Below are 22,605 nucleotides of genomic sequence, written 5' to 3'. Positions count from 1 at the left end.
ATGATGACATCACACAGTGGCTATGCCAAGGCAAGCTCGTAAAATATCCCACAATCCTCGTCCTGCTTTTCAGACCTTACTGTAGCCTTCCGCCCTCTATGTGCTTATTTCCACTAATCGTTTACATGTTAATTAGAGCTTATTTTCTTCACTGTCCTATTCCTAGCGTGTCAGCAGCACACTCTGATTTATTTTAAACCTCTCCAGAAAATGCTAAAATTATTGTTACCTGCTATCTTCTTTAAATATAAACTTTTTTTTCCCTCCCCATATTGTGCACAGATGGGATCACACAATAATATGCTGTTATTCATTCCAACACAGAACATCAACCACTTTTTAAGTGTCTGCAGGCTTGACCTGATATAATTATGGGTTAAACTCTAATGTCACCATTTTGTTTTTTTCTTGCCCCTATGAGAAGTTGTTGGCCTTGCCAGTTATTTCACTGTACTGTGTCAACAATGGCCATGAGAGAGGGCTGGTGTGTATCTCCTAAAAGCTGCTATCTTGTAAAGTATGATTTATGCAGCACTAGGGGGCGGGGTTTAGGCAGGCCAGAGTTGTCCCAGAGAGAGGAGAGGAGGCCTCATCTAGGCCATTGCCCTGGTTTTCTCTCTGTGGTTCCTTCTTGGACATGGGAGTCATGAATGTCTGGAGACAGTCCCAGCTGGAGAAAATTAATCTGCATATGTGACCAGTTAAATTATATGGTGTGTCGGGCTATGAGGAGGCAACGATGTGAAGGAGACAGAGAGAAAAGGTCAATGCGGTTAAAAAAGCCATAGACTTGTGTTACATATGCTTGAGGAGATTGGGAAGATACAATTGTCAGAAACTTTTACAAGTGCTTTTCATATTATTGATCTGACTACAGCTCTTCAGTGTCGGAATTGAGCTGCATCCAGCAACTTTTGAAACTCTTTGAAACCAACAATCTGAATCTGTTACTGAGCAGGACGGTGGGGGTAAGAAAGTAGGTGTCTTTGGAACTCATTTAGCAGAGATTTAGACCAAAACCAGCATTGCGAAAGGAGCAGAATTTGTGGGGCAATGATTTTTAAGGTACATTGGCAGCCATTTTACCTGTCAACATGGATGATTGTGAGGTAAACAGCAACAAGTGAGTGGAACTGCACCAACAGTGCAGTGTTTTTTCATGCATTGCTACTGTTGTTCCGACAGGCTATTTTCATCCTTCATACATCACTTGTCACAGTTTGTTCAAAAGTGTGAATGATTATTGTGTCTCACCACTCTGTGTGACAGCAGGCCCCATCGTCACGTGTAGTTATTTGAAATAGCTTTAGAAGTGGTTGGACAATATGTTGCATGAACTGGGTAATTTTAAGCCCATGCTCACTGGTAAAGCCTTCAGGCAGTATTAGGTTCATGTACATTTGAAAGTGCTGTTCGTACGGTATACTGTAAATATTTCTCCATTCTTTAACTTTGGTATTGTAGGTCCAGGTGGCTAAGGGTCCTAGATGCTGATAATGAAATCACAGTGTTCGCTTGGAGACATCTGGAATTATTTTTCTGCCATCATTTTCTCTTAGCGCTCTACTGTGCAGTACTGTAACTAATGATTAATAATTAATGATCAAAACTACTTTAGAAAATGTTCCATCAATGTTGTGTAAAACACAACTTAATAATCAGTGACCTTTTAGCTGTTTTCTTTCTCACTTTCTAATATCATCTCAGAGAATGGCTGGTAAATTGGAGTGACTACCCTTGCACTGTGTGGCCAGAGTGACTGAGGGGGAAATATATGGGAGGAGAATACCCTTTTTCCCTTGTTACATCAGCCGAGACTAATGCATCTGCCAGGAGGACCTCAACGCTAAACTGCTAAAAGGATTCTTTGGGTTAGTGTACTGCCCAAGTCACAGCGCCAGCCGGCAAAGCCATTTGCCTAAAAAGTTTGGCCTTCGTTGCTGCCAAGTTTCAGGGGCATTTTGTCACAGTTGATTTAGAAAGATTGGACAGATTTGCTTACCTCTTTCCAGACATGACTCTATACCTCACATAGCGTTTTACCTCCTGCTGTGTTTCCATCTAGTACAAGTGCTCTGTTTAGAAAAATGATTTGGGTTATATTATTGTGTGGACATCAGGGATAAATAACTGTAATCTATGTTAACATATCTCTTAGTTGTGCGGTGTTGCTTGTCAGCAGGTACACTGCTTAAAGGAGAGTCAATGCTAAGAGTTTTAGCAACATTTTCCCACCACACCTTTTTCAGTGCCACAGGGATCTGGTCAGGCAGGCAGCACATCTAACTAACCCACAATGCAATTTCATTTTTTCAATAATGTTTGTTCTTATCGCTGCGCTTGGTCTTGCTTGACACTTTGCTGTGAAGATCTGTTTCATAAACCAAAACCCTTGAGCTAAAATTTTGTGTTACAACCTGATATTGTATTTATGTTCATTTATTGTAGGGTAAGCCTAACTAATGTCAATAGAACACTCAGTAAAAATGTTAACATCTTTATGTAAAACTATATAAAATTGAAAAAAAAAAAAAACAATACAAACTTATTGTTGCTGTAAAAATTGTGAAATAATAATGAAATAGTATGGCACTTCCTCTTTCTGGAAGGAGGTTTAAAAGGTTTTACATTAGAGAAGCTACTTTGACATCATTCACCTTAGACTGTCCAATAGAGCCTATGTCTCTAGTTAAGTTATGAGGGCTAGCTTAAAAGATGTTATGGGCTGTAATTCCTTTATCTTATACCCTATTTTTAATTCAAAGACAAACTATGGAGTGTTCTAACCCTTTCCACCATAGAGGCCTCTGTACATGGGACCAGGCCTCATGTGTTATTAAATGTCAACACACTGATTAAGCTGCAGAGCATGGTACATTCAGCTCTCCAAAGCTACAACTTAAATTGTTAGTGTTGCACTGTTGTGCTTTGATTACATTGCAGCACATATAGAGTTGCAATTTTTATGACAGTCTCAGTGTCAACTGACTCATTATTAGAGTCAGAGGCTGATATTCACTCTTAATTTATAATTTTGAGTTTGTACAAGTAGAATTAAGTTAAACTTTAAAAATCTCTGGACTGCTAACAGAGGCAGAATGACTTATTGCATTTAAAAAATGTAAAAAGTGTTGTTTATTCATTTTGCCCTTACAGTTAAAAGGCAATTATTGATTGAAGATTAGTTTATATTTATATTTTATATTTATTTATATTTACTAAGGTGGAGAAGAATGCCTAGGGTTTAAAGAGTTAGAGTGGTATTCCTCTTAAAAGTCAGTGCTTTGATTATGAAATGCTCAGTTTTAGAGATGACTACATGTTTGTAGTTATGTTTATTTTTATGTTGTTTATCTTCAATGGAAGCTGTGGTCAACTTGGTTCCAAATCAAAGTGCATTTAAACAGTGACATGTTTTCATGGCACAAAAAAGTCTATTTGAGTCTATTTTTCATATACCAGACTAGTGTAGTGGGTGGAGGTGCAGTTTCCCCATTGAAGGCTGACATTTGAAAGTTATCTTGATAACCTTAATGTTCCTGCAGAAGAAATCATGGTAGTTCCCTGGATAATTTGGCCATACTGTAATTGTGTGTTCTTTCTTAACTGTCTGTGATTCGTTGTTAATTAGGCTTAAAAAAGCAATGTACATTGTCATGAAATGCCCAATCCTTACCATCCATCTACTACTTGGGATGTAAAAAAAAATACAGGTAGAATGGATGAAAAAAAAACACAGAACAGCAGAAAAAGAAAAAAAAATCTGGCATTCACATTTCACATTAATAAATAAAGCACGCAGAAAACAGATTGATAGAAGTAGCTGTATTTAAGTAAGCAGCTCACAATTTTCAAAGCATAATTTCCATTAGACTGTTTTAGCAAATCAATGCTGCTTCTCAAAAAAACCTGTTTTTTCACAAGTTTTAAATGACATATGACATGGGTGTTTAATAGTGTGATAACCACATGCCTCAGGGGCTGATGCTATGGATCAGATTTTACATTCTACATTTTCCAAATTAATCAAAATTACTGAAAGCCAAATTTATCTTAACTGCTATATATCCAGTCTTATCAGAGATGTACAAATTTGTATTAAATAGTTAGAGGAGTAGTACTTTATCTAATCATTAGCACAGTAGAAACAGTTTTAATATTTAAAGAGAAACTTAACACCACCTAAAATCTTGCCTGTAGTGACACCCAGTGATTTAACTCTCACTTTGTCTGTGGAGATAGTCAGTCATCCAACTCTTGGTCTTTGCAAAAGGGCCATAGGTGACAACCAGAGTTACATGGATGTTATCACCTTGCTGCAGTGATGTACAGGCATAATCCAGGAACTCTTGACATCAGTGTTGCTTGCAGGTACAGTTCGAACTGAGGCTACACCGCCACAACCATCAACAATGCTGGAGGTGATTAGAGATAAAGCAGACTTCCACCAGAGAGGGCAGGAAAACACTGCTTAGACCAATTTTAAATTACTCTTTTGGCTTGGTAATTTCATTTCATTCTGACAACCATTACACCAAGTGGGAGATGTGCTTGACACTTCGTATGTTTTAATGTGTGCAGGCATGAATGTTTGACATAATTTCAAAGTACCAAGTATTTTCTAACAAAGGTGCCCATTTTTTACACTGATGATTCAGCTGGACGCATATGATCCTGAGAAGTGCTCAAATTGGAGGTCTGTAGCATTGGTAATGCAGAACAAGTAATTCAGTTAAATTCAGTTTTATTTGTATAGCGCCAAATCACAATACAATCATCTTAAAGCACTTTACAAAAAACAAAAAAATTCCCCCAACAAATCCCTTATGAGCAAGCACATGGCGACAGTGGAGAGGAAAAACTCCCTTTAACAGAAGAAAACATCTCCAGCAGAACCGGGCTCAGTTTGGGCGGCCATCTGCCTCGACCAGTTGGGGTGAGTGGATAGAGGAGAGAGAAAAGAACAGCAACAATAAACAACAAATAGACACTGAAGGTTGGTGGGGCCAGTAACTGCACATCAGCAATATACAGCTCCAGGACCAGGGACACCTGCAGAAGGTACAGAGAGAGAGAGAGAGAGAGGGAGGGAGAGAGCACAAACTAGGGGAGAGAGAGAGCACAAGGTTAGTGACATTCAATGGTGGAATATACATGTGAGGAGGGAGGAGAGGAGGGTAGGGGAGCTCAGTGCACCGATGATCCTTGGGCAGTCTAGGCCTATAGCAGCATAACTAAGGGATGGTTCAGGGTTACCTGAAGCCAGCCCTAACTTTCCTTTATCAAAAAGGAAGGTTTTAAGTCTAGCCTTAAAAGTACAGAGAGTGTCTGCCTCCTGAACCCAGGCTGGGAGCTGGTTCCACAGGAGAGGAGCTTGATAGCTAAAGGCTCTGCCTCCCATTCTACTTTTGGAAACTCTGGGAACCACAAGTAGACCTGCACTCTGACAGTGAAGTGCTCTATTGGGATAATATGGTACTATGAGGTCTTTTTGGTATGAAGGAGCTTGATCGTGAAGGGATTTGTATGTATTGTACTAACATATTACCATTTTAAGAATGTCCACTGGATATATAAATAGAACATTTTAAAATAAGAAGGGATAAGGGTTAGAAAAGAGTTGTTATGGTTGATTTCACAGCTGGTTTTAGGTAGAATTGTTGTCATACTATTTTAGGTATTTTGTTTGAATTGGTCATTTTGCTTACTCTGCAGAAAGATAAATATGCAATTCATTAGATTGCCTTGAAAAGTCAAGCTGAGCTCCAAAGCTTGGAGCTCTCCATCAGATCTGTTGCTAATTAGAAGCTTAGAGAATGTAGCAAGAATGACTGTCACCTTGTGGGTCTCATCCAAATGTCTCCTTTCTGACAGACATTTTTGTCAAAGCTGTCTGATGACTATTCAGGTGATCCCAAAATGAGATACTAAAGGGAAAGAATGTGATGTTGGTTTTGGATGCAGAATACTATGGCTTTGAAGCCCCAGCCAAACATCTGCTGGCTCACCCCCTTTGTCTTCTTTCTCTCCCACACCATTTTTAAATCTCTTTTCTTGCCTTCACTCTTTTGTTCTTTTCCTCACCTCTATCTTACGTTTTTAAATTTTACTTTTTGGACCCACTGTCACCTCATAGATTTCTCCTATATCCTAGCCTCTCTCATGGGCCTAGGCCTATGTCAGTCATTGATAATCTTGCTTCGCTCAGTTACTGTACCATGACCTCCACTTTTCCTCTTTGGTAGAAGGCAGACATTATTCCCGGCCAAGACATGTTATAGCTAGAAACTGCAATCGGAGCTCAACACTGTAACAAATGCCCAGGACAGCCCCTTTCCACATTCATATTTTCTGCTATGTATGTGCATAAATGAGGGAGAAAGCTGGTGTTGCTGCATAACCTTTGTGAATATCATACAGAACTTGATGTGTGCCTTCAGAACATTTAGGTCTGTTATGGCAGAGAAATTGGCAAGAGTCTATGAATCAATTAAGGAAACTCAAACATGATTCATGATTGCTGGATCTGTGCTGTTTTGGTGTTTGCTTTATGGAAAGAAGTAGGTCTAGGTCAGGTTCTCCTTCAGCAAGCATCTGACAGACAGACAGGGAAGGAGCACTCTTCTTGTTCCTTTGAACACCATACGCTGAAGTGTTGGTTGAAAACAAAAGGATTCACAAAGCTGGGATTGCTTTGCTCATGACAGTGACTCATTCAACCTCATGCACACACTTAGACACACGCACAAGCACAACACACCCACCCACACACACACACACACACACGCACGCACACAAACACAAGCACACACACACACACACATGCACACACACACACAGAGTGGACCCAGCCACCAAAGACAAGGTATGATGATTTCAGCCCATTAGAACTGTAGTCCACCCCTGTGTCCTGCTGCATTTACAGGTGGCTCAACTCTTGTTTTTCGATTGCAGGTCATCTATATGTAGATGTACAGTAATATATCATGTTTCAGAGAAAATGTCATATATTTTCTCCTATTTAAGGTGGTCGTTACTCACATCAACCACTCTGAGGGTTCACTTTTCTTTATTTGAAGCCACACTGGACCACACAATGGGCAAGATTATCAGAATAAATGAAAGTTAAGAGGGCAACATTCAAACATCTCTTTATCTCAGAGACCTAAATGTATATACTGTACGTACGTTTAAATATATGACTGTATTTTTACTTACCCAGAATGAAGAATCTTAGAGCATTATCAGTTTCTAGAGGCTGTTCGTGACATCTTTGAGTGTGAAATGCCACACAGAATGAACAGCATATTGCAGTTTATTATTTCTTCGAGCAAGCAGTGAGACTGTGTAATAAAGCTGAACGGCATTTATGAACATTAAAAGGTTAAATCCTACAAAGAGCATGAACATACTCGACATACAAGTCCAGGGCAATGAGCCTGTCAGATAAACACTGTTAAAAGTGTTTATTATCTCCTGAGGGTGGTGCTGGTGCTGGGGGTGCTGGTGTCCAAAATGGGATGGGTTGATCCTGTGGGAATCATGAATGTGCTCAGTAAATCCTGTGGCATTATAGCTGTAGGCTTTTGATATTTTTGTTTGCAATTAATGAAAGTATTAGTATCATCAAACATTTTAGAAATCATATCACTCTGCCTTACCAGGAGTACATTGTGCATTTTTCTAAATAAAGAGATAATTTTAACAGTGGATCCATTACCTTCAAGGCCTTTTATATGCCAAAACATGTCGTAACAGTTTATAATACCATAATAAAGTATTTTAATTTTCCAGTTCTACATTATTTTTTTTTCCAGATCCTTTTACCTTTGCACTGCATCAATACAATGATCTCCTGATTGAGGAAGTGTTCTTTTTACAACATGAGTCTGAACAAGAGTAATTATGCCTCACACATAGTGTTTGGTGCTTGAACCCGCCTCCTGCCACACATGTATGAGAGGTGGCTTCGTTCAACAATTATTGTAACCTTTGGACAGTCATTACTCCATCCAGCAACTGGTCAGTCTGTGTAGGGGTGAAAGTAGTTTGCTTTAACGTTTTCTTTCAAGCTGTCTTTTTTAATTCTTCACACAACTACCTGTGTTTTGTGGATCCAACTTTGTTCATGTCCTTACTGAATTTCACTGGCATATCAATCCATGCAGATGCTGGGCTAAGTTATGCTTTGCTTTAATTGACTCTGAGTAATTTTTTTCCATCTGGCTGCCAATCTTTGCCCCATATCTCCTCCTACGGGACAGATTTTCTGTGAAAACGGTAATCTGGCTTCTCACACATAAGGATCAGCCCACTTCTCTCAGGGCCCAGGTCTGCCATGATTCCAACCGGCTGTTACAGTGAAAGAGTCACTGCATGTCTATGTTTCTTCATTGGTCTCACATATTAGCTTCTTCATTTTGTTTTTCTTAGCTTTAGTCTTCATCTGTTCTACCCTCTGTGAGAGTAGAATGTATGTGTATATTTGAAAGGCAGCAGTCCTTCTGGTTCTGTTTTGACTGTGCGGACTTTCTCTAGAGTTGAATTTATAGGTGGATCGGGTCCTGCCAAATCTTGCCAATGGAGCCTCGGTGTGTGAGCAAGGCACCAAGCATGCTTGACTGTTCTTTTGAGATGTTTTGTTTTGGTGTGCATATGTGAAGAATTGAGAGAAAAAAATCTTCCATGCTATCTGCTGTATCCACCATGCTGCTGCTATGATTATTTGATTATTTATTTTGTCTTCATACACTTGAAAACACTGGACTAATGTTTTATTCTTATATCAAATTTAATCAGCACTGCACTGTAGTTGCATAGTTGCTGTCATGTCTTAAAAACTATTCTTATTTTTTTTGTCTTGAGTTCTCATGTTAATGTTTTACTAAACATTAGATCTGAGTTATTTGCATTATTCTTGGGATCCTCATTCTTTCTGTTTCTATATAGAAACAGCTACATTTTCAGCTACTGAAGGTAAAATGTAATATGCAGCAGCTGGTGAGCTTACACTTGCCTCTGTAGATGGTATTCAGCCACCCCAATCCTCAATCAGCCCAGGAGATTTATTATACTGTTTTTCCACTGGTTGACAGTTGGGCCAAAGAGAGGAAGCGCTCCTACAGAACTTGTGTTCTCTTCTGTTCAGGTGGCTGCAATTCTTCTTTAGCTTTTTGAGTGTTGCAATGAATCAGCTTCTGAAAGCCCTAATGTTTTTTACATGGATGAAACTACTCTTAATGCTAGGTGGACCTGTCATACTGTAACAAAACATAAAATATATTAAAAGCAACATTCCACTAAAAGTGGAATCAAAAGCACGAAAGGCTTAAATATAAATATTCTTATATATATATATAAGAAATTCATTGTTAAATTCACAGTTCAAAGCCAATCTTATGGCTATATTGTAGCTACTGTGCTCCAATTCAATGGAGACAGTATTTTAGTATGATCTTTGTATGTACTTACTGTATGTGTGCCTGTGTGTCGGAAGAGCATGTTTTATGGTTAGCTGTCAAATTCAGGGTGGCTTGGGCCTTACTGAGCTTATATGGGTATAAGGAGGGATGAGGCTCCATGCTGATGGCTGGGCAGTCTTCACTGCTGTGATGTGTGTAAAGCCAATGATATCTGAATGCCTGTTAATGTAGTTGTTATACATAAATGAAGCTCAGACATTAGTTTCTGTGATGGACTGGTGACCTGTCCAGGGTGTACCCCTGCCTTTCACCCAAAGAGAGCTGAGATAGGCTGCAGTAGATTCCTGTGACCCTGGTTAGGAATAAGCAGGTATAGATGATGGAAGGATGGATGGGCATTAGTTTCCTAAGAAGAACATTTAGTGTTCTGTAGTGTCACTGACAAAACTAAAAATATGTTTTAAATTACTTGAAAAAAAATGAGTTGGGTAATTTTAGTCGTCATAGGCGATGCAAATGTATTAACTTCTGTTAACAAGAGAGAATTTAAGCATTACATGCATATAAAAACACATATTACACATATTAAAACAGGGTGGTATGGGTTGATACACCCAGGCTTCTCCGACCACATTAGAAAGTTGAGACATATGGTTGTAAATCCATTGAATCAATGTTTGGAGAAAGAGAAAATTAGCTTGTTGCCATTTTTGTTCTATTCCACATCTTCACCATGTCTTTTATACTTTCACTTCTATTACATATACTGTATGTATGTTACATACATACAAACAATGATCACTGACCAGAGGGTAACAAAGTTATGTCCTTGTGACAGTGGTGACATTTTAGCAAGTATGTAGCACACAGCAACTACCATTAGCAGTGCCAACAAGCAAGGCATTGAACCATTTACTTCAGTAGAGCTGCATCGCCCTCTCAATAACATTCTTCTATATTGTGGTAAATTGAAAATATGTCTTTCATAAACTTTCCAAGATAAACAGCAAAATGCTTTGATATGCTGTATATTTTTGGTCTTGCTTCAGACAAGCCAGCTGCCATGCCAGGTTGTGATGGATATACTGGAAGAACATGACATTGAGTGGGTTTTGGCCAGGAGCTGTAGCAACTACACTAATGAAGTCACAGCTGACAAATGACATGTTCAGTTTTTTTAGCACCATTGATATGATCCCAAGCATTACGAAGGCAATACTTAGCAGGTCTTCGAATTGTGCACGCTCTTTGCTTTAGAGTGACAGGCCTGCTGTCTAAATGTAATGGATGTAACTCGCCTACTGCTTTTTTTGGTTTTGATTGCCAGCCAAAGTGATGTCTTTTTATAACTGACTCAGTTCTGCCAGGGCTGAGAAAAGTATACAGAAAAGTATACATGTGACCACAAACTTCTCATTGGTCAGTAGCACTCAAACATTATCTATCCATTACAACTTTTGTCAACTATATAACAACATAATATGTTGTATAAATTTATCTAGAAATAAATGTATTTATCTGTGGAATAAATTGCAGCAACTTTGCAGATTCCCTCACCTTTTCACATATACACCTGGAATGGGCAGGCACAAATTTTTGTATAGACATTTCTAGTTTGCAGATGATAAATACTAATGACCTTGGAGATTTCTCCAGGACCCTTTTGTGGATTGCCATGGAATTCGGTACAGACATTCATGTTCTCCCCGAGGTTAAATGTAATAATATTCCCCTGACTCAGTTTTTGTCATGAGTCCCTCTGGGGACTTTCTGCCAGAGGACTCTTATTTTGTGTGGTCTTCCTGTTTCCCCTGTTCTGGTCTCTGGCAGCTTTATGTTTGTAATTTGTGTTCATGAGTTTCACCTGCCCCCCGTGTTCACCTGTGTTCCAATCACCATTTGAGTTCTCCCTATTTATACCTCCCTTCTTCCTTTGTTCCCCGCAGAAGCATTTGTTGTAGTTAGTAGTCGTATTTAGTTGATGGTACTCTGTGGAAGTGTTTTGAGTTTTCGACCGTCTCACCCGGTCTTGGGAGCTTACCGTCTCATTCGGTTTTGTTGTATTCAGTTCTTGTGCCCTGGAGTTCCCAGGAGGAAATAAAGTTTGTTTTTGTCCTGCGATTGGGTCCTACCTACCTCTTCTCCCACACCTTCACCGACACCAACACTTGACAGTTTTGTATTAGCAGTTACACATAAAATGTTAGCATACTAACACACCAAACTACGATGGTGAGCATGGTCAGTATATAATTGCTGAACATAACAACATGTTAAAATTGAAAGTACTATGATACTGTGCTGGTTTTAGCCTTTCACTAAAGGCAGTGCTGTGCCCAAGTAAAGCCTCATAGTGCTGCCAGGAGCTTTTTACTCCATACAGTTATTTTGTCCCCCTTGGACCCACTTAGCTTGGGGATGTTAGGGAGGTCTGGCCAAGACAGCAGCAGTACATATAATCACTAGCAGAATAACACATTTCATAAGTAAATGTAACTGTAAAAAAGTCTTAACAGATTAGATTAATGGCTGGAAGTCTTTGATTTTCAGACCACTAATGGTCTTTGCTTTCCTTCAAGCTCCCACATTTCCCCTCTGCAGTGTGTTTCTTCTGTTTCAGAGTCTTGTTTAGAGCTTTCCAAATTCCAAATATTCGCTTTTAGCAAAAACATCCTTATTGAACAGAAAAAAACTTCAGTGTATAAGTCGCATTTCTGATTATACTGATTATAGTCTAAATTAGCCTATGAAGGACATAGGCTAGGCATAACAACAAGCAGAAGTGCATTACTGAATTCATTCAGCCATATTAAGTAACGTTAACTATGCTCTAGTGACAGTACTGGCTCATTTGCAGTCAGAGTACAATGTGGTACAGCTGACAGATAAACAATGATTGAATATTGAACAATTGAATATTTGGTGTATATCAAGTGGGAATGGCATCCTTCAGGACTTGATGATCGGTAGCATTACTAACAAGTTCATCTGTATGTGTTGTCTGTTTTTAGGTTGGTGGTTTGTCAGCACAGCAGAGGAGCAGGGCTGGGTGCCGGCCACATATCTGGACTCCCAGAATGGAACCAGAGATGATTTGGATCTGGGCACTTCCAGGACTGGAGAAGGTTAGGACACACACACACACACACACACACACACACACACACACACACACACACAAGATAATTAGATTCATAAAACACAGAAAGACATAAATGTCATTCTGACTGACTGGTTATTCTTGAAATGTCTATTTGGAATGAGACATAATTTCTCAATAATCCTTTTTAGTGGGGTTTTTTTTTCTGTACTCAAATCTTAATCTAAGACTTAAGTACATACACATACACCAACACACTCAGTCTTCCAGTCATACATTAGGAACCTTGAAGACCACAGTCACAGCACCATGGTGAAATAGTACCAAACCATAGCCAAAGGCGTTGCGATATTTTGGCACCACAGAAAATTCCTCTCAACTCCCCCAGGAGGCTGCAACTCTTGTAGGAACCTCATCTTGTTGTGACCCTTTCCTCCCTAATGTTTAGTCTGACTGCTGAGATGGGCAATTTCATCACTGTGTCATAAGTCCCTACTCAACTGAGGGAATCCAGTAGAGATAAATAAAGTACAAACACATAACTATGCCCACATGTATGCTTACAAATACCTGTAAAACTCTGTGGATATGCACATGCACACAGTTTATCTGCACTAGTATATGGTAATGGAAGAAGGAGGTGTAATAGTTTATTATGCTGTAGAGTGCCACTAGATTCAGTCATTCCCACTGCCTGTAACGGTGAAATCTTTGATAATGCTACAGATTAAATAACACCTTTACTGATATGGGGCTGTTGGTTTCTTGTGAATATGTGTTGTGGGTTTTTCATTTGTGACTTGCCCTTTCAAGATGTTTTGAAAATGTTTTTGAAATAATTAGCTTAAATAGTTTTTTTAAATCATGGTACATCAATGTTTAATTAGCATATATCTTAAAATACACCAATTTTACACAACGAAGACCTGTAAGCAAGAAGAATGTGTGTGAATACGAATTACAAATATTGTCTCTGCTTCTGCTGCAATAACGTTTATCTTTTGTTTCTGTCCATTGTGAGTCCAGCAGTTTTTTAGCAGTACAAATCTGAATCAGTGGCACGCTCTTAAATCTGAGATTGGAACACAGCAACATTGCTACAAAGATGTCTGACGCAAGAAAATGCATGCAGTCAAAAGGTTAAAATAGATTAAACCTAAACCATGTTGTAATATATTGGAATCACCCTTTAAGCTTGGGTTAGGTCTGCCAGCTATGTTAGCAGAGCTCATCAAATTTGGTTTTCACACTGCCTGCCTAACCATTGTGCTTGAGTGAATTTAAGTTGGAAGTACCTGAGCTCACACACACACACACACACGCACACACACACACACACACACACACACATACACACTTTCCTATCTACCTCTGTCCTCTGTCAGTGGCCCCCATTTTCCCATTAGGCCGGGTGTCTTTGTGTTTGCACACATCGTCACTTCTTATTTCTGATCTCCCCTTCCTGCTTCCTGTCGTCTCCTACATCTCATTATCTCTGCGTGGTCTGTAACCTAATTCCACTGACAGCTCAGCTTACTGGAGAGGAACTGACAGGTGCAGCCCGGCCCTGCTGAAATTACTTTGAAATAACATTTCCTTTTGTGCCTTCCCTTAGCTGATATTTCAATTAGGAGGTCAACAGGAGTAAGATGGTGCTCAGTGGGATGGACAGAAGGCAGGGAGGAATAAAAAGGCAAGGGAAACATCAAGTAGCAGAGGCACACAAAGGGCGAGGGCAGAAGGAAAACTGGAGAGATATGTTGAAAAGAGGGAAGGATGGAAAAAGGAACAGTTGAAGAGTAATTAGATTACCACAGTTGAAAGGGCTTATAAGCCAAGAGTTGTTTCCATCTATCCTTCCCCTAATTAATGTGCTTTTCATGTGGCCCTTATATAATGCACTGAAATAGGAAAATGAGTCAAAGAGGTTGTGCATTTTGCATACAACAGCTACTGTAGAGTCCCATGAGATACTGTATGTACTGTAGACCTCATCAATTACAGTTGACTATAACAATACAGTAAATGCTGTCAGCTGGTCTAAATGCTTCCGTGAAAAATATAAGAATGTTAACCACCTGGTTTGAAAGTTTTCTCACTGTATGTTTGAAAGGCACTGCAGAATTCTCCTTATCAAACTATTTTCATATTCGTTTTATTCCTCTTGTTCGGTCTTTCCAAACAAAATCTACATAGATAATCATTGGGCAACAATAGGCTATGCTTAATAAGGTGCTCAAACGGCATTCACCATTTGTCATTGTGTGTGGGAGATGTGGAACCACAATAAATCTAGCAATGTTTGCTAATTTTCTTTGTCTTCTATCCATGTAGATTGCAACAAAAAGTAATTCAAAGATCCTTGGACTCTGGGAAACAGCAAAAGGCATTTTACTCCTTTCTAAACACTTAATAGTTTAAACATTATAGTTTGTTGCAATAGTTTAATTTAGGAAAGGATTCCTTTGATTTAGATGAGGTTTGTGGTTGGAAGGCAAACAGTGGGAAATCTGCTGCACTACTTTGACTTGAAACACATACTGCAGGGCTATGAAGGCTTATTACATTTTAGGAAGTAGAAGATGTGACTAAAATGAAACTGCAGAATATATTCTGGTCCATATTAACAATGACAGAAATGAAAAATTGTTTTGGTTGGTTTTTATTAATCACCAGTTAAGGTGGCATACCTTTTTACCATTGTAAAAAGCAATCTATTGTCTCTGCTGGCTTCTTACCTGAAGAAGCTGTTTATTTGACGTATTTCTCTTTTGCAAACTATTTAACTAACACTAACATCAGCTTTTTGGGGTTTTTACACTTTACTTACTACATTACTTACACTACTTACTACTACTAAATTACTACTAATTTATGTTTTTTATACTTATACGTCATGCTAATTTTTTTTTTTTGCTTTTTTTTGCCTTTTCTTTTTTTTTTTTTTTTTTTTGCTTTTTATGCCCATCAGTTACTAAGAGACGAAAGGCGCATCTGAAGAGGCTGGACCGTCGCTGGACCCTCGGGGGTATAGTCAACCGCCAGCAGAGCAGAGGTGAACATGATGACAGCAGGCACACACACACACACATTCACTAAATACATAGTGAATGTACATACAGAACACATGAATGAGCCTCTATCCAAACCAACGCATGCACCCACATTAAATCAGGGGCAGAGTCAAATTAAAATATGCATACAAGTGGACACATTTAGTGTGCCAAGCAGCTTTCATTAGCTCATGTACACCTTAATAGCCTTGAGCTGCAGAAACTTCAACACGTGGAGCTTTTAGTGGAGCATTTTATGTCCAATAGACATGTGAATAGCTTTTTTAAATTGTGAAAATACATATACTGTACCACTGCTGAGCCTCCCCCCTGGCCCCACTCTCCTGTACTTTCACATATTTTGTGGCCACGCAGTAAACAACCTCATTTACATCCTCACTACTCAGCCAAAAACAACTGGACTCAAGCATCTACCAGGAGCAGCATATTGGGTGGCCATGAGTCAACTCTGACAGTAAAATCTCAAATCTCACTCCATCAAACTTGGACGCTCTTCAGCTCACACTGAGCAACAAAATAATTGGACTGCATTAAACAGACTTGGATAATTAAGGCTTTTCAGCTCCCACAGCACAAATGCAATAACCTTGACGACAACTGAGCCATGTGAACATAAATGATTGTATAACAGTGTTGCTGCTTAATTAAAGGAAAGTCCCTTATGTGTAAAATGTTGTTAATGACTTTTACATTTTGCTTGTTAATTCTTTAGAAAAACAAGATCAACATGAAAATGTTCTTTTATGCTTTTAATATTTGCATTTGGCAGGTTACCTGGAATTTGTTGAATCCTTATTGCTTTAATGCTGAAAGAGAGACATGAGTCTATGTCTATAAAAACACAGTCACTTCTCCTGGGGGTGAGTCTGTGCTTTCTAATCCAAACCTCGCTCAGACTGTCAGTTAGGCACCTGTCTGGCCCCAGGATTAGTCAGGGCTTCTAACAGTCACCTTGTAGTTAAACTTTGTTTATGGAAGCTTCTCTCCAATAGAACCTCTGTGAAAACCTTTGAAAACTCCTGTTTTTTTCTCATTATCATAATATAGCCTGGCTGGACTGGCTTGTGTTACCATCTTCTCCCAGACCAGCAGGCAATGTGGTACAGATTAGTGAATAATTAGAAGAGATGGAATACAGGGCAAACCCAGGTCGAATGGCATTTGCTTCATCTCTGGAGAGAGAAATACATTGTTCAGGAGAGAAATATTTTGATATAGAAACTACTTCTAAAAACACACACACACTGAGATAAAGACATATTTGTATATAGTCCACAAGTCTAGGCAGTTGATATAGATATACAGATATACACATGGCCACATACCAATGTGATTAATCCTGTTTGGCTTTGTGGGGCACAGCAGTAGTTGGTGTTGAGCGACAGGGGAACATTACTCATTCGCTTCCCACACACAGTGGATTTAGGAATTCAAACTGGCAACTTTTCATTCACCAGTAAGTAACTTCATTAAAAATATTAAAGGATTACAGTCTATCACCAATAGTGTACTGGTATCTGTAAGTATAAGTATATACAGTATATTAAGTGTATTAAGCCAATTGCAGGTCAAGAACACTGCAGGAATGCCACCTAACTAGATATGTCTCCTAGAACAGTAAAGCTGGGCCTGAAGGAGACAGTGGAAAGTGTAAAAGTGGGACAGCATCCCAGTCTGCAGCCTGGTTTTAATCACACAGACCTTAGCTTCTACACAGTGGGGATGAATCAGCCAGCTAACTGTCGCCACCAGAAAATGAGCACATGAAACACTTTTGGAGGCCATGTTCTTTAATTCCATCCGTTACATTTTAAGTCACTTACGTTTGAATTCCTTAGAGTAGAGGTATTGTTACAGCTCACATGTTTGTGTTTCTTTAAATTTAACTATCTTTTTATTTTGTACAGTGTCACAGCTCCTTTTTTAAGCCCTATTTCTGTACACCTGTGCATATATTGTATCACTTTCTTCAAAATGTTTTGGACTAGTGAAACTTGCTGCCATTCAATGCTGCATAGTCAAATTGACAAAATGACCAGCACATGGCACCGGAAAATTAAGGGCTCTGAAAGTTCCCTAGTGTTTGTCAAGTGTCAAGTTTTTGCTAATTTGATTTTAAAAAGTCTTTCCTGTGTCTGTCAGGAAAAACTATTTTTTTATTAGTATGCCTGGTAGCATGACTAAACATCGCTAATGTCATTATGGGTGACATTATGGGTGCTGTACTGTACAGTATATGAAATACATCACTTGGTATCTAGATTTATTCAAAAGATGAAGCTTGATTAATCTTTGTGACTGTGATTAACAATTAATGATGCTGTGCAATGCTTATGATTTATCAGTTAACCCTTTGGAGTCTTCAGCTATTTTGGCAAGTCTAGGGATCTGCTAGAATATATATATATATATATATATTTATTATTACATATCACATTACCAAATATTTACCATACCAGTATTCAGTATCTTTTTTTTCAGCACATCACCAATGCGACCTGACAATATTTTCACTTTGATATACCAAACCAACATACTGCACCAAAAAACACACAAAACACATTCTCGTATTTGAAAAATTCTGTTTCTTTGACACTAACATGGTCAAAAAAAATTAAACTCAGTATAATGCTAAACTCAAGCTATATTGGAAATTTAATATCCCCCGATGTTACTTGTTACTTGGTTTATCCACATCCAACAAAAACTACATTAGTCTTTTAAGTCTGCACTTTCGACACAAGTTGACAGCAATGCTCAACGTGACTTTTTATTTTCATTCATTTCATTTTCTTTCTGAACCACTAAGTGTTTGATCATGTCACTGTGATCAGAGACTCCTATAAGGGTTAAAGGAATCATAGTGAGGGTCACAGAGGCCAGAGAAATGTAGGACAGTGGGGATTTACAGTGAGCGTTGCTGGCGATGTTCAAGCCTGCAGCTCCTGGACCAGAAGTTTCTGTTTTTTTTACACCATGAAAAATAGTCTCTGTGAAAAGTGCAGCTGCTACTGACTGGAGTCAAGTCAAAATATTTTTGTGGATGTTCCCATTTTTTTTCATTTACCAGCACCCTTCATGTTGCCACTGTATTATTGTCTATTGCCATGCTCTCCAACAACTATACATCATCTGTCTGCCTCTGCATTAACTTGGTTCAACTGTGCTTCAATCAGTTGTGAATCAAATCCACTACAGGTATATTTGAGTTGAACTGCTTGCTTTTGATGTTGGGTACAGCATAAATGCCAGAACATTATTACAACCATAAGAAAGTTAGAAAACTGGTCAGATTCAGTATATTTTATCTTGAAGTTCTAGCACTGCTAAGAACCTGTGAATCATTTGTAACTAGTATTTAGCTGAAGCCAACTTTCATTGTTTCTCCTCCTTATCCTCCACACTTGGATGTCATCCCTCCTCATCCCTCTCTGCTTTGTAAATGTAGGCACCACTGTCTGTGCCTGATAATGCATTGCTGAGCTAGAGATAAGAAGCTGGTGAGTGAGGTTTTACAGCTCTGCACAGACACTTGAGATCAAGTTTGATTTAGTAGCACTGGCAAAGAGCAAAAACAAAAACCTTTCACATAGGATTTATGTTCTTGGAGAATATAATTTGCTAATGGAAGGAAGCAGTCGAATACTTGTTTGCTGACATAGATTTCTTTACCTTTTATGTGATGCCTCCTAAAGAAGATGAGGACGTGATCCCAAGATCTGGACAATAAAATAAGGGTGTGCTCAGGACTCAAATTAAATTACTGAGCAGCTTCTCTTGTTGTTCTTACACAAAGCCAGGTCAGGGTGTCTTGTCCTCAATGCAGATATGGGTTGGATACTGACCATGAAGTGATCTCATTGTGTATTTGGCAGGTTGGCGTCTCACACTCAACGGTTTAATATGAGCCATCCTCTCTCTGCACTGCTAGCAGCAGCTTCTGCTTTCACAGATATCATTTAGAGCAGATCCCTAATCTGATTTATGGAGTCCCACTGACCGTCCACTCGGGTCGCTGTTCTGTCCCTTTAGTGTGGCAACATACACACTGAGGCAAGTGTACAGGCCATGATAGACTACCACTCAGATGGGATCAACCGTTGATCCCAGGTTCAGGGCCAAATAGATATAATACTCCACTCTGCTACCACTTCTGTTATTGACCTCAGCTGCTCAGAAAAGACAAGCAGGAGGGAAATGTGTATCCCCGCTCTCCTGGACACACCCCACCTATTGAATGCATGCGTTATAAATGAATGAGTACATCCATAGATACCTCTGAGATATCATCCCTCCCCCTTACATTTGACTTCACAGTCATATTACTTCCAGGCATCTAAGATCACCTTATCTCTCCTAACTCAGGTCTCATTTAGTCTCTACAAAATTAGATTCCCTCTAATGGCAATTTCCTTCTTCTTTACCTGTGTCACAATTTCTGTAACTAAAGTTGGGTTATTTTTCTCCTCTGAACAACAGTTCATCACCTCTTTTACTGATGGGTTTGTTATATCTGAAAATTTTTGGTCTTATTTTCTGCTCCAATATGTTGCTTTGGTGTCTATAAACCCGTTAACCTTCTCCTGCTCCATTGTAGCATTTCCTTTCCTACAGAGTCTTGTTAGCCCAGCGGAGCGTGAGAGAGGAGTGGTGGTCGTATAGGGATCATCTTGGTCCAAATATCTTATCTCCTCAAGGGAGGCCTCAATGTAGGCCTTCAGCTAGAACAGGAGTCACCCTCTGGGGAAAGACGGACGCTGGATCAGGGTTCAGTTAGTGGATAAGAAACAGACAGTAATGGGTAAAGATTTAGCCAATAGATGGAGCTGTTTGTTATTCTTGTGTAGGACAAGGGGGAAAGGGTTGTGTTTGTGTTGGTATGGAAATAGTCAGAGCATTTTAAGTAGGTCACACTCACCATTTTTTCCCCTCACAAGGCCCTGTGGGAAGATGTAAACTATACCCTGGTGTAACCCCTCAATCTAAGACTGTTTAACAATAACATTACAACTTACTTTGTCTCTTTTTCTGTTTCCTTTACCCCTGTTGATCTCTAGAGGAGAAATATGTGACAATACAGCCTTATGCCAGTCAAGGGAAGGATGAAGTTAGCTTTGAGAAAGGGGTCACCGTGGAGGTCATCCAAAAGAACCTGGAAGGCTGGTGGTACATAAGGTGAGTAAACACTGATGAATAAATCATTCATCGTTTTAGAGAACTTGTAAGAGTATCAGTATCAGTCCACACATGGTGAGTAATGAGAAATGGAATCTGTCTAACTTTTTATTATTTTCAAAAGGAACAAGTCCTCAGAGAAGGGTGACAGGTAAAGATGTATGAGTGATTGCTTAGTGCTGTGATCAAGGCAGTGATTTCTTGCATTACTGTAGCTCTCACTTACTCTTACTCACTTGTGTGCCTGTCTGCATATTTGCACATATTTGTGTTGTTTACTCAGGCGATGTGTATTTCGTGCCAGTGGTTTGTTTCCTTGTACCCCCAGGAGCGTAAGAGTGGAGCTCCACTGCACAGTTGTTTACTATAACATGCTGCCTCAGGGCATCTCACATACACATGCATATGTACATTAAGAGTGTACGTGCTTATGTACACAGAAGCATACAATCAAAGTCCCTGTTAAACATGTGATATTTATGGTATATGGGTAATATCTATACACACTGTTTGTACAAACAGCTAGTTCAGTCTTCAGCCCTTAGTGCAAGGCACAACATGTAATTTTAGGGCATGTTATTCACCAAGAGCTATTGCTCCAGAAATACATCAGTCATGCTGCTCTCAGTGATCCTTTCTTCACAGTGAGGTCCAAGCATGGGGCTTTTTTATTTACCTTTGTGTTCACAGTTGGAGTCATGGAATGCCCACATTGCTCCTGAGTCGAGGGCAAATTACTGAGTTGCAATTGGAACTTTATGTTTTGTTTCAGACAGCACTCTACAAGTACTCTTTTACTATAATAATGAATGTTGAAATATATTATGCAGTTTGTTTATGTGCCTTTGGCTCCCGTCACTAGAATAGTGTCTGCATGGTACAGAGGATCTTACTTGGTATACTTAAACACTTTCATGAAAGAGAGATGTGCTAATGTATAGATTATGGCTCCACCAAGTTCAGTGAACAGTTTTAAAGTAGCTCGATATGAGGAATTTACAAAAGACAGTCAAAATCATTCAAACTAAGATGTTCTGATTTTAAGTCCATATTATGGGCCCAGGTTCAAAAACTCTGGATCCTACATTTGCTATGAAGCAACCAAAAGCATCATTCGATTTTATTTGTTTTTTTAAATGCTCATGCAAGCTGCACCCACTCGTGCAACAATATTAAACATTCCTTCATTATGTGTTCTACCACCAGATATTTAGGGAAAGAGGGCTGGGCCCCTGCCTCCTACTTGAAAAAGCTGAATGAGGATTTCTCCCCCCGTAAGAAGACCCTGACAGGCCCTGTGGAGATAATTGGCAACATCATGGAAATCAGCAACCTGCTGCAAAAGAAATCTGTTAGCGAGAAGGACATCCAGACAGATGGAGAGGGTAACTCCACACCAGAGCGCCACATCTCCAAGAGCGAGATCAGCCTGCCCATGCCATATAACTCTGAAATTAATGCTGAGACAGGCAGGAGACTGAGTGCTGGCCGTGACACCAACAGTCCATGTCTAGGAATAGCAGCAAGTGCTGCCCTAAATGAAAATAAAGGAAGAAGTGAGCCAGGGTCCCCAGCTGTGGCAAGAGTGGCACCACACAGAGTGGAAATTGGTGAGTCTTGTATTTTTTTAGAAAACACTTGAGATTTATGTATCAGTGAATAAAGCATTAAAGGCACTGCAGCTAAGAGGGAAAGGTTTTGTGTCCTTATGAGACAATAAGACATTATTATTTTCCATTTCTGCAGGCTTTGATGCTATAGGTAAGCTGCTTGTCTAGGGATGCATCTAATGATTGTGGTTGCGTTATCTACTATCATACATTATAGATATACT

The 22,605-nt window shown here is 39.3% G+C and overlaps 1 protein-coding gene across 4 annotated transcripts in view; it reads left to right on the top strand.

Annotated features, from left to right (window-relative positions):
* Positions 1 to 22,605, top strand: part of sh3pxd2aa (SH3 and PX domains 2Aa) — a 91,916-nt gene that overhangs the window by 59,661 nt on the left and 9,650 nt on the right. For 2 of the 4 annotated variants that reach the window (XM_026304105.1, XM_026304103.1), the window contains 5 exons: positions 12,434 to 12,547; positions 15,494 to 15,577; positions 20,654 to 20,771; positions 21,978 to 22,381; positions 22,518 to 22,532. In XM_026304105.1, coding sequence (XP_026159890.1) covers positions 12,434 to 12,547; positions 15,494 to 15,577; positions 20,654 to 20,771; positions 21,978 to 22,381; positions 22,518 to 22,532 — 735 coding nt within the window. The remainder of the gene's footprint in view (positions 1 to 12,433; positions 12,548 to 15,493; positions 15,578 to 20,653; positions 20,772 to 21,977; positions 22,382 to 22,517; positions 22,533 to 22,605) is intronic. The other 2 variants (XM_026304106.1, XM_026304104.1) reach the window with 1 other exon arrangement.

Source organism: Mastacembelus armatus, chromosome 1 (assembly GCF_900324485.2).
Source record: "Mastacembelus armatus chromosome 1, fMasArm1.2, whole genome shotgun sequence".
In the NCBI taxonomy this organism is placed as follows: Eukaryota; Metazoa; Chordata; class Actinopteri; order Synbranchiformes; family Mastacembelidae; genus Mastacembelus; species Mastacembelus armatus.
This window is presented reverse-complemented; position numbering and strand designations above follow the sequence as displayed.